Genomic DNA, 13,462 nt, shown 5'->3' with positions numbered 1-13,462 from the left:
GAAATGCTCTGCTCCATCCTCTTTACATCACTTGAACTCGTGGTGCGCTCAGGCATGATGGCGAAGCTGCTCCAAAGGCCTGTGAACGCCTGAAGGAGCAGCTCTGCCCCCTCCCTGGCACCAGATCTCTTAGCCAGCCCAAAACAGCTTGCAAAGCCAGCAGACAGCTATTCACTTCTTTTATTATCTTTCTGCCAGGCTAGTGAGCTGAACTGGCCTGTCTTAATTGCACCCTTAGTGAAAGCATTTCACCTCCCTATCTTTGATACCATGTCTGCTAAATGGAGATAACAGCACTAAGTCTACATTGCCGGGATTAATGAATAGCCACTTGTGAAGTATCTTGAAAATTCAACGTGATTTACAAGTATTATTATTGCTATAGCTGGAATACTAGCAACAGCAACAGGTAATGTAACTAATGATTTTCATAATCTCATCCATTTTCAAAATGAAGACTTGTCTAGTTCTTCTGAAGGAATAAAGGCACAGGGAATTTGGACATATGTATTTAAAATGGGCAAGAAGTATGAGAAGGCTTGAACAAAGCTGCACAGAAAAAACTCATCAGAATCATCAGAACAAAAAGTCCCTTAGCACCCTAGACATCGGTTGCAGTACTGGCTGCTGACCCTGTTCCCAGCACTTGCTGAAGTGCTTGTGAGGGGCTGAGCCCCAGGCGCTGCCCAGCTGACTGAGAACCAATCTGAAAAGAACCTATGCCGAAACTTTAAAGCTCTGATCTTCGTGTTGCCATAGCTTGTGAATGTGCTGTATCTTTCTCTCCGGATTGTAAAAGTACATCTTGGCAATGCTAATTCTGTAAAGAGACTAAAAGAACTAAAAACTCAAATGTACCTAACATACAGGATGGGAAAGGATCTCAGGAGGAACGCTAGCCTTCCCCAGCACCAAGACAGGATCAACACTTCACCTCTGCTCCCCCCCACACATGTATTTCAGCACATACTTGTCACTGTATGAACACATAGTACTGTTTCTATGAGACACATACAGACTACAGAAATTCTGCTGCCATTTAAAGTCAAAGTAAGCTTTGCTATTTTCTTTCAATGAGAGCAAAGTCAGCTTTTTTGGGGTGCATTTAGCATTCACTCCCTGCAGGGTCGGAGCCACTGAACAGATACATCCCATGTCTCACACAGTTGATGTCATTTCACAGGACATGACAGTGCATTTCACAGTCTTTCCCATCTATCACTTAAAAAAAGAGAAGAAAAAGAAATAAACAGGAAATGCCACAATACCCCTAACTCTTGCAGTGCTTTCAGGCACAACATAATTATCGAACCTAGGGCCATCGTTGTGCTGGTTAATATTTCTTTCTTAGGCCTTCAATATTCAAACTGCAGTCAGTACCACTGCTTTGTAGCAGAGCGCAATATTCAAATGGCCTGCAGCTGTATAATAAGCAGTTTGGGGATTCAGAACTATTCTAGTCATTAAAACAGAATACTTATATAAACAGTAAAAAGATGCAGATTGGCTTCCTGCAGGGTAGGTTGCACAAATGACTTTAAAATACCCTACAGAACCGTAATTGCCAGACCAAAGGGCAAACTTGCCAGGCTGGAGGTCTGTAACTTGAAATACTTGAAAGCTAAGAAATATGACCACCCCCACGTAAAGATTAGGGATTTTGCTGAAATTACACAGGGAGGACTTCCCCTGCTTTATGTTTTATGCACAGATCTGTACGACATGTCAGATTCTGGCTCCAGGAGTCCATGGGGCATCCTCAAGGGCTGGGCATGCACTGGAGCCAGGCTGCCCCAGCCTCAGGAACATTGGGGCGAGACAGGAACCCACCTTGCGTGCCCCCGGCAGTTGGGGAAAGAGGCCAAGCAGGCTCTCCTGGGACAGCTGCCGGGCCGCAGACCTCGAGATGCCTCCCACCCACAGCGATGCTCCTGGCTGCATCCCTGCCATCATGCTTGGTGGAAGGAGTGAGGAGGGGGAAAGCCTTCTAGCCTGCTAGCAGCAGCAAGCCACAGTGGCAGCCCTCTCCTAAGCCCCACTGCAGGGCCCCTGTGAACACAGCGATGCAGGCATTCATGTAAGATGTGACAACTGGCAAAGGATGCTGTTTTCCACCAGCGCTCAGTTGCACAACCTCTGTAGGTGGTGTTTTGAGAAACTACAAGAACAAGAAAACATTTGTCCTTTCTGCCACCGTAGCTCTCATCAAAGAGCTGCATATCCTACAGCTTGAGCACCAGGAAAAACAGTGTTCAGTGCACTAAAAATAAAACTGTCCTGCTTCAGGGCAGGGGAGCGAGCTTTCTGTGGATGGCACAGGAATCAGATGTGCTTTTCTTATTGTGTTCAACAGGCCTTTCAGGTATATCAATGAATAGCAAGCAAGAACCTGCTCGCACTAGAATTGACTTGGCAGAAAAATAAAAACAAATCAAGAAGAAACTCACCATAAATATCAGAGGATGCATCAGACTTCTCTATTTGAATGTGCTGTGTAATTTTCTGACAGATTTCTATTTCTTTGTACAGCTGAATAGAAAAAAAACCACAAAAATATGTTACTGTGGGAGGACACATCAACTGTAATCATTTTGAACAGATTTTTGTTTTTAATTACAGGTGGAAGAAATGGACTGTGGTCATTATTTATCAAACAGTTCTTCTCCACATGTGTGAGATGTACTAGTAGTGTCACTAAGCTGTACTGTTAGAACACAGTTAAAGAGGAGGAAGCAGTGTTTTACTACCACCATCATAAAAGCAAGGATACATCTATTTCATTCAGTCAATACCATTTTGAGTGCACGAGAAACAGAGCTTCTATTCCTGTTTTCATATTCTGTGGGTATTCATTATTTAATGTTTTTATATTATTTTGATTAAGATGTTTCAGGAATTCAATTATTCGATAGTATTAAAATCACAAGGAGGGATTTTGTTTCTTAAATACATTTCTTAATTGTTTGAAGACTATCAGATTTGATATGCAGCTCTTTCTTAGCATGAAATTTCACCTTTAACACGTTTATGTTTATTTGTACCGAGAAAAGCCCCCAAGTCTTTGAAATGGTCATTAACATCCTTCCTGGGAGACCAGCACAAATTCACACCTAGGTAATAACCCAGAAGCCTGCGCACGCAGGTGCAATTCACTCTGCCTTTCAGGAGCCAAGCAACCCCTCAGCAGGGCTACACCCCTCCACCACAGCTTACACATGTTACGCTTTTAAATCACTTACGTTCTCCTGTCTTGTGTGGCTTGCTGTCGTACCCGGGTCCAGCTCTGAGCTCTGAACAAAGGAGCTTGTACTGGGGCCTGTCATCCCACCTGAGGCAGGGAAATCCCACTTTTCCAGACAAAGTGAGATATTCAGAGGCTCTGAGCTGACAGCTTTGGGAGTCAGCCCTGACTTATTCCTTGTAAGACAGCCTTGACACACTGGAAACCTCTGGCTTAGCACCAGGTTTGAAGCTGGTTTTTCCATAGCACAGGCTAGCACTTAAGTAACAAACCATCCTTTTGTCTTTGGAAAAAATCATACCCACAGGTGAACGAGAGCCCACAGGTAAACATTAATTTCATTTACATGCTGGTATGAGTGTGTAAAAAAGTAATTCACAACAATTAACATTTTGAAACTAAGTGACATCAGTGTTTGGACTGAAGTATTTAAATAATTTCTTTAAAAAAAGAAGAGTAACTCATTAGCAAAGGGTTTCCTTATAAAAATATAATTTTATCTCCTGCTTATATCAGCACTTACACATCTGTTTAACTGCAAGTATTAGGTATTACAGAACAGTTACATACCCATTTAAATGGTTGTATACAGTAAAATAAAATGTAAAATTAAATGAGGATGCCATGCTAGCAACATTTTTAAAATGCAGTTTTCAAATATAGGAATGTATTGTTCAGAACCTGAAAAAGAGTCAAATGACATTTACAAAAATCTCAGCTAGATTTCAGCAAGGGTTTTTAAAAGAGGAGGAAGGAAAAAAGGAGCGAAAATAGCAGTATTTTCAGAACAAAACTTGCGTCTGATCCCTGCAGTCATCTAAACTGAGAGTGCAGGACCAGAACCAAGGAGGACGGCCAACAAGCTCTCGTAGGGATATGGGAGCCACTTGCTGCCTGCATCCTAAAGCGCTGTTTTCAAGCAAGAACCTCTATTCAATGGGAGGCAAATAACTGGGATGCACAGACTGCAACTGAGCTGCCCAAACCAGAGAGCCAGTCCGGCAGCAGCCCTGAAGTGCTGCTTGCATTTCTGTGCCCCGTGGACCTGCCATCCCGACACCAAAGGCAGGCAGCATATTTGGGCTACAGTGGCTCAGGCCATGAAGCTGCCAGCCTTGCGGCACCACGGGCTCGTGGGGGAAACCCTCTCTGGACCCGGCGTGGGGCCCAGGGCTCTGCACGGGGAGGTTTGATAGTAATACCGGGAGCATCCCAGGGAGGTTGCTAGGCACAGGGGAGCACCCAGGGACAGGATTTCTTCCTGACAGCAGCAGCATTGCCCCTTTGAGCGGCCACAATCCCTCATAGTGTTTCTGATGGCAGCTTTGTGATTTTTTTTTTTTTTCCAATCAAGATTTTCTCTTCCTTGCCCTTTTTTCCTCTACCATTTTTGGTCTTGTCCCAGCACCCTTTCCCAGGGCTACCTTCTCCAGCAGCCCCAGTGCCTTCACCCCAGCCTCATCCTACCTGCAAGATTTTCAGGGAGTCCTCTGGTCTCCTGCTTCCATCTAAAAGTGCCATCCTACCCAAAGTAAAAAGTCTGGCACGTCAAGCTTCAGCCGAAACACTCCAACATTTAGTTTACATTTAAAAGATGCTTAAAAGCATAACTGCCTGGTACAGCACCTAATGTCATATACTCTCCCCTGAGCCCTTAGTAACATTTTTAACACATAGTAAACCGAGCTTGTGAATTTTTGAAAGACTGGGTCAGTACACAAAGTGTCACCATTAATGTCTTGGAGATGAATGGAATATGGATATTTAATCTCCATTTCTTATTTAAATATATCTGATACGTTCTGCAAGAAAAAGGAGTATCATCCTTAGAAATTACTTTTCTGCAGTAATGTATGTCTGTAAAAGCATTTTAGTAGATGGAAGATAGCTCTAGCAAGGTGACATCAACATTAGACAATATTATAAACAGCTATTGAGGAAACTATAAAAATAGAGGCATTAGTTTTATGATATTGCACCAGAATCATTTAATTAAACACTTAAATAAAGTAACTCAAATTTTCTCATGAAACAAGCACACACACACAAGCAAACATACAAATGTGTGTTGTTTTAATGTTACTACATTAGATATAACCCTGCAGCACCTATCTATATTATAATCTTTCAGCAGGTACATAATCCCACTGACTGTAGAGTTTTGGCTTAATTTCATTTTTTCAGAATAAACAACTGATGACTACGTCAATCCTACATCCTCTCAACATAAGACAAGTCACCAAAGTCTTTCCAGGCAATGAAAGCTAAAATCTGTCTCCTCTGAGTTTTAATTTTTCCCAACTATATTTCACTTCCCAGTCTTAGTACTCCACTAGCACTTTTTCACTCTTTTTTTTTGTTGACAGTGTTAATGGCAAATCCCACAACTTCTTTACTAAATGAACAAAAGCATCCATAACTGGTAAATTTTTACTTTTTATAAATAAAACAACTGCCAATGAAAAGGACTTTAAAAAGCTTTACAGTGTGCATGTGTAAAGTCATAAAGCACGACACTAATTCTGTTTGGTCTTTTTTTTAATCTGTCATTTCAAAATTCCTTTGAAGTTTGCTTTTGAGATGAATGATATGAAAACATCCAACTGAAGCAATTAGGAAAGTATATTCTCACACATAACTCCAGAGCTTTTTAACCTCAATGTTTACCTTCCAATTTAGGAAAAAAAAACCCAACCAAAAAACAAACAAACAACAAAACAAAAAAACCAACTTCTTGTGCATTTCCCCCCTCTTTAAAAATCAGGCAAAGTGATCCGAACAAGAAATACTTAGGCCTCAACACTATGTCTTTAAAACCACCAAGGACAATATGAACAACAGGAAAAGGCAACCTTGAGAGAAGTTAAGCTTAAATATATGTTAGAGTGACTTTCACACATTACCTGTGGCTGTTCCTCTTCTCTGTCTTCCAGACAGACACATGCATGCACAAACATAAGCTAAACACCAACTCTCTCCTCAAGATGAAATGTTTGGAGAGATTACTTTATTGTAGACCAATTTGCTATGGTCTGCAAAGCGCTATAATTGCAAGTTAAAAAGCATAACTCTGCATATTACAAATGTCAGATAAACACTAATTAATAGTGTCCTACCAAGCATCATTTAATTTTGCTCAGTAGGTAGCATTACCAGTTCATAGATATCCTCTTCTGGCTTTGGTACATAAAACTGGATCTGGTTTTCAATCAGGAATTTAAGACGCAGGTAGTGAGCAGAGTGATCCAGCTGGTGTGTCTGCAAGAAACGGAGAAGGGGCTTTAGAAGAGAAAAGCAATGGCTCACATCATCTATACTTAAGAGAACGGCCTGACGCTCACAGGAAGAAAAATGCCCCAGCACCGTCTTTCACAAGAAGCCCATGATCTCCTAACCTGAACAAGAACCTGAACCTCCTCCTCTTCCCCAGGAATAAGCGTTCATTTAACCACTGACCAGGATGTCAAGGGCAGTGCTAGTACTCTAAGCAGCCTCTTTGGTTCTGCTTATCTGGCAGTTCTGCTCCCCCCCATGCTATTGCAGAAATAAGCAAACACTATTACAGCAGAAGGCTCAGAGCATACCTTTGTATACAAAGGGCATTTAAAATCGCAAGGAAGAAAATAAATATTCTGCTAACAGAGAAAAACGTAATAGGAAAGTTTTTTCTGTTTGTTTTGGGTTTTTTAGCATCTTCATAATTTAGTGAGTAAGTATGATGTAGTAAATTTCAAGCAAGGTTAATATAAAAAAAAAAATCTGTATGTCCTCTAAATTCAAAACAGCTCACGATATACTGGCTTTATAAGGCTAAAAGAAGCTAAGAGTTGCATACTGGATTACATCCCAGTGGAAAGAGGTCACACTATTTTAATGAATTAGTTATAATTAGCTGAGGATACAGCATTTGGTCTGGGAGATGTTAACGACCTTTTCTCAGCACGATTAATAAGCTTGATTTAAGCAGAGGTTAATGCAGTGTGTAATCAAAACACATTAGAATTACGATAAACACAAAGGATGTCATTCAGAAGTTACTTTCAAAGTTCATAAACTGTTGACTAAAGCTAATGAAAAACCCCAAAGTGACTCACAAATACAGGACGTAAATTCTCCTCACTGTCACTTTTGAAATCCCATTATTATATGCTTTTATACGTTCGCCTTTTCATTTTATACGAGCAAATTACCAAAGTTTCCTAGGTTGTACTAAAAACCATGGCTCATCTGAAAATTCATGCAAGAACATCATTATTGCCTATTTATTATGTTTTTAAAGCCTCGCTTATCCAGTTCAAGCCAAGACGATGATACACTGGGACTCAGCTGACTAATCACATAGCACAGATGATGAGTAATGTACACCGAGTGACCTGTGGAAAAGATCACACATTGACCTAGCAAACCCTTCAGCAAATACTCAGAGAACAGCGAACATTTTTGAAAGTCTAGATTAGCCCATGGATAAAAAAGAGCTACCAATAAGAAGGAAAAAAAAAAAAAGACAGATCTATTGCTGCACTCTACGTAGCGCTACGTTCAAATATGTCCAATTCAAAGACCAAATTATCCTTATATGAAATCGAGGATCTGAAATGGAATAACCTCCGTAATCCGGACAAATACCTAGTTAATTAAATAAAGAATCTGAAATCTATCCAGGGCCAAAATAAAGAGAGCTGAATGCAGGAGATCCTTGCCCTCTCCCCTTTTTTCCTTTTTTGATAAGCATTTTGCACACTTTGCTCATTGTTTACTGACCGTTTTCACTAGTTTTCTCTCTTACATGCACACACGTACAAACACCCTAGAAATTAAAGGGAAGCAGAATTGGCTCTAATGGTTCAGAAATTATACAGAGGAGTCCTAGATCAGTTTCTGGTCAGATTAGTTTACTATCCCTAGACACAAACTGAAGAGCGCCTTGCACACCAATTGAACAAAAACATATAGAGGAGACATAAACCCACAGACTGCACACCCCACATCTGGAGGGAGAAGTCTGTGATAAGTCTCCCTGAAAGTCCACGAAATGCTTGAGCCGTTTACAGCAAAGCCAGCGGGGAAAAAATTCTATGTGGAAAAACCATACTAGCAGAAAAAGGAGCGAGGCAACCTGGCAGCCTCCTCCTGCCACCACGGTGTATCTTCCGGTGGTCTCCTCTGCCGAAGCTCTCGTATACATGCTGTATTTCATGCAGCATCAGGCCACGCCAGTCAGCCAGACCTATGCTGACAAGCTACATGTCATTGACTAAAGCCCAGGGTTGGGAGAGAGCTCCTGTCCGCAGCCGGGTATTCGTGTCGCTTCCAACAGCGACTCCGAACGTTCTCCCCTTGCAGAGGAGACCCAAAGGGACGCTTTCCAGCCTGCCCCAGGCCAGCAGAAATCACAACCTGTTGTAGAGGGACACGAATTTATCCAGTCTGGGGCCTCCAGCCATTGGGCGCAGGCCAGGAGCTGCCTTAGCGGCACTGGCGGGGCAGGGAGCCCATGCTCAGCCACCCGGGGCTCCCCACAGGGCCAGGGGCACCCCACCACCCACCACTGCCAGTTCAGAGCCACCGCCTGCCCTGGGGCAGGGACAGGGTTGTGCTCACACCTGCCTGTAACCCGCTCTGCAGTCTGCACCCTGATAGCATCTTAAAAGAGCAACCTTCCCCGCAGGCGGCAGCTTGATCTACCATCCCGGCAGTCAATGACAGGGCTTTTGCCTGCTTTGCTTTGGGCACTGCATCAGGCGTGGAGGTGACCACCGACGCCTCCATTTTCACACCTGTCTTTGCAGGGAGATTTGCTTAAGAGAAAATCCTGTGTGCTGGCCATTTTAGAGAGTAGGAGGGAGCCAAATGCAAGATGACCAATGCTGCACTGAAGCCCTGAACTATGTCAGAGCACAGCATCATCTAAAGAGGTCACTGGATAAAACTCACATGTATTTTGAGCCACTCATTTCTTCCAAGAAACACCATCAGCTGGGGTGGATGCCATTCATCCACTACATCGCAATCCCATCCAAGTCAGGCAATGAGAGTCATGACCATTAAAGCTGTGATGGTGCAGCACATGAGCCACACCATTTAGTTAATTAACATTTGTATAGCTGCAGCAAGGCTTTGTCTACCTCGAAATTTTACAGTAGTTAAACTGTTTCAAATAGGGGCATCATTTTCTACTGAAGTGAAAGGAAAAGGTCCTCTTAAAGTGGACATAGCCAGTCTGCCCTAAAAGCCATACCATTAACCCACTTTTTTTGTTGCTGGTCTAGCTGCATCCATATGCAGGAAGGTGGGAGCAGAAACAGGGCAGCTTTAATGATTTTAATATCCTTTTGAGACCACCCAAAATACCTTTTAGCAGTCCAAATGAGCTTCTTGGTTTATTTATTTCTCTCCTAATAACTCTGGCTATGTCTGGACTAAATTAAGCAGCTAACCCAATTTAAAGCACAACCCAACAGCTTAACCGACGTGCTCTTGAAGAAGAATTTACAGCCTGGGATGTGATCCGATTCAACAGGCTCCACGTGGTGTAGCGGCTTGGCACACAACCCAAACTATTCATCCATTTCGGCTCCCTTCTAGTTAAAGGGAGGGACAGGCATATTCTTTCAGTTTGGTAGGGGAGACCTTCATTAGCACCGAAATGACAGCATCATGGAAACATGCTAGCCATCCCACCGTATTACTCCGGCTTCACACTTGTGTGGCCCAAGCTTCTTCAGTAGGAAAACACCAGCTCAAAATCTAAGTAAGCCCACAGAGCATCAGGCTTAAGTAACTTCTCAGAGACTTCGAGCACAGACCCAGAGACCTAGGGGAAATCTGCTTCTTGGCCCTCACACAGGTCTATTTGAAAAATGCAAACCATGAGAAAACAGAACCTTTTTTGCTTCTCGCTTTTTATCGGGTTCAGTTAAAAGACTAAATGCCATGTAGTCTTTGATGCTTGATTTTTGGTGTTATTCTCTCCATACTGGCTCTGCCTAAATCTATATACAGTATGTGTGTTTCTACTCAATTTTAAGACATGCTATTATGCAAATGTTAGTAATACGTATACACATGTTCACACTGATCAGTATCATCCATAGGAAACAATTTAATGCATATACACTGACTTTTCCTGCCTTCCAAGTGACATTATTAGCCAAATCTAAGGAGAAATCTTCGAGAAACCACTTTAAAACACACTTTAAACTCTCCTCCCACCAATCTTGAATCATAAAAGTGTCACAAAGCAGCCTCCAAAACCTAACTCGCAGTATAATAACAAGCAGCAATGTTAGTATAAGAACACATTTTCCACAATGACTTGAGTGCACTTAATGTTCTCCAACAGAATAATCAAGCTCAGTTTAATAGCACAGATAGATTTAACCACAACTACAAACATGAAGAGGTTTATATGAAATGTAGATCTTGAAATGTTTACTATACCAGAACTTGACTGGTTCTCAGATGGCAGATGGCAAACTGATGTGAAATGATGTGGATCAGATATTAAAGGGGAAAAAATGAGCTGAATGCAAGAGACAGAAGAAAGAGATTGATTATTAAATGCTACAGAAAAGAAGGCATCCATCAGTGTTTTCCAGACTGAAAACTCTTACAGAAAGGAAAGAAACAGATAATAGCTCTTCAAAAAACAAACACGCACCCACGTCCCCTTCTCCTTATACACCACCACCCACAACAATCAAACACACAGGGAGAGACCAGATTCTCCGCAGGCACCTACTGAAACCAGTGGAGCTACGCCAATTTACTCCAGCTAAGGATTTGGCCCACTGAGTTAATCACTCTTACCCAAAGAAAAATATAAATCCTAAAAATAAATCATTACTAATAATGTGTCATCAAGCTTCCCTATTATGTCTCTCTCCAAAAATGTCATCTTTTCCTGAGTACAATGAAGAGCTTTCATAAGCTGCAGCACTCTTTAATAGTGCACCTGGCAGAGAGACGAGCACACTGTATAATTATGGCAAACAAATGCCTTTCTCTCACCTTCCCTCTCTTTGGAAGCACATGCAACATGTTCTAAAAGTCCCCAGAGTTAAGCTCTTAATAGTAATAAATGTTTTCTTTTCTTTTGCTGTTGTTGTTGTACAAAAGAGGACTCACTTTTCAGAACAGCACGTGACACGAGTTGGGTCTAGCTTGCAGTCAGCCAGTTAGCAGAAAACATACATTATGTAGCTGCCAGAACTGAAAGCTTGTATTTAATTTGTCAAAGCTTTCCACTTCTCTGTTGAGATGTAACTCTTTTTAATGGCCAAATGTCTCTGATACTTCATCTTGCAAAGAAATCCAGGTGGTTTTTCTTCCACCCCCCCACAAATGCAGATAAAAGCTTTCCTCTCTCTTCCCTCCCACCACCTACAGGAGGTGAGTCTGACTCCGCAATGCAGACAGCAAACACAGGCACCTTCTCCTACTCCTGGTGCTGCTGTTTATTCCGTGCCTTCCTCCGCCACGCCAGCCGGAGGCGAGGAAGCGGCAGGGGGAAGGAAGGAGGAACGGCACCTGGAAACAGGACAACCTGGCACCTGGGAAAGGGTGAGATCACCCCAGTTGCCTGGCGGAGGAGGGAACGGGCCATGGGAGGGCTTGGCAGGCGTGGGGGAACCAGGGTGGTCGGGCAAGGACAGGGCGACTGCACTACCATGCTATGGGGCGTTCAGTGAAAGGAAGCGGGCTGGAGGCCAGGATGCCGGGGGGCAGATGCGGAGAGAAGGGTCCTGCACACAGCTTGGTCTCCAGTGGAGGGGGAGTGGGTGGGTGGGTGTGTGAGAGGGGTCAGCAGAGGCAGAGGCAGAGCGTGAAGGCACTGCAGAGGCGAGAGTGGAAAAGGCAAAAACTTGTCTGCCTTCCTCTCCCTACACCTATGCCAAGTTTAGCTCCAGCTGTAGGAATTTTTCTTGTGTGGTGCTAGCATGAAAATTTCATTATAATTCATGTTTTTCATGTAAGATACAACTGATCCCCCAACACAGTGCAGTCTGAGCACTGGCATATGAGAAAGTCACCATGAGGTTCAACTGAAAGGGCTCAGGGTTGTAGACACTTCACCCCGCTCCAGGGCACGCTCGCAGCCTTTACCTTGCAAATAATTTCCAGCACATCTCGGGTGGTGTCCCCAGGACGGATGACTGTCAGAGCAGGCTGGTTGTTCGGCAGGCAGAACCAAGACGGTGTAAAATACTCGTGAACCCAAATATCACAGTCAGGATTGTGCTGGTGGACACTGCTCAGTGCCACTTCTTTTTCCCTCTAAATAGACAAAATCCATTATGACTCTACCAGCCAAATACGATCTCCCTCTTCATCAATAACAAGTGTAAGGAACATTATACGCTGTATCAAAAAGCTCTCTTATAGAGAAGACGTTTTATTCATAAGCCTAGACTGAAGGCTTGTCTGGACAGGAAACTTTGCAGTTTTACCTGAGCAGTATAAAGTGTGCCTTCCCATGCCACCCACACAGCTACACTGGTACAATGCGCTTTTCCTGGGATTTCACCCTATGGCTATTGGGAATGCTACGAATGCAACAAAAAATAATAGTGATAAAAAGAGATTTAAAATTAAAACTTAAGTGCACTGTGTTTCTGGGTAAACCAATCCAAGGCCAACAAAACTGTTGTAGATATAGATGCTACAGTTCCTATATCTAGAAATGACAAAATAGCAAATCTTAGCATTTATTTTGAATTTACTGTCTTTTATACATCTGAGTTGCTCTCCAAGCTATAAATCCCCAGGAAGTGATGGAGCTGCAGAATCCCTATTTGCTGCAAGTGGGCTCACGCAGCTAAACCCATATTCACTACATGAAGAATGTGCCTTTTAGCACCGTCTTAATGCTGTTTTATAGCTGACTTTCTCTGGGGAAAGAGAAAGCAGTTGTAATTGTGGCTGCAAAAGCAGAAGTTCACAGAAGCGCATGAGAACAAAACAGAGAAAGCCCTGCGCTTCATAGTTGCGCCAACCCTAAATTATGAAAACCCCATATGGCCACCACAAGGAGCCATTTTCCAGAACCAGCGGCGTCCAGGTCCTCCTGTGGGCAGGCATTTCCCTGGCGTGCAGCGCTAACACCCCTCTGGGTCTGGCACCTCCAGCTGCGCTTAGGATGCCACACACAGCGAGCCCTTTGGACGGCAGGCAACCAGCTCAAACCCTGCCAGAGCGGCTACAAGCCCTACAGCGCACAGA

The 13,462-nt window shown here is 43.1% G+C and overlaps 1 protein-coding gene across 3 annotated transcripts in view; it reads right to left on the bottom strand.

Annotated features, from left to right (window-relative positions):
- The window catches only part of TIAM1 (TIAM Rac1 associated GEF 1), an 84,136-nt gene that overhangs the window by 40,578 nt on the left and 30,096 nt on the right, over positions 1–13,462 (bottom strand). For all 3 annotated transcript variants that reach the window (XM_050896017.1, XM_050896008.1, XM_050896000.1), the window contains 3 exons: positions 12,347–12,517; positions 6,395–6,499; positions 2,448–2,529 (listed from right to left, as the gene is read on the bottom strand). In XM_050896017.1, the coding sequence (XP_050751974.1) occupies positions 2,448–2,529; positions 6,395–6,499; positions 12,347–12,517 (358 nt within the window). The remainder of the gene's footprint in view (positions 1–2,447; positions 2,530–6,394; positions 6,500–12,346; positions 12,518–13,462) is intronic.

Source organism: Gymnogyps californianus, chromosome 1, assembly GCF_018139145.2.
Source record: "Gymnogyps californianus isolate 813 chromosome 1, ASM1813914v2, whole genome shotgun sequence".
In the NCBI taxonomy this organism is placed as follows: Eukaryota; Metazoa; Chordata; class Aves; order Accipitriformes; family Cathartidae; genus Gymnogyps; species Gymnogyps californianus.
This window is presented reverse-complemented; position numbering and strand designations above follow the sequence as displayed.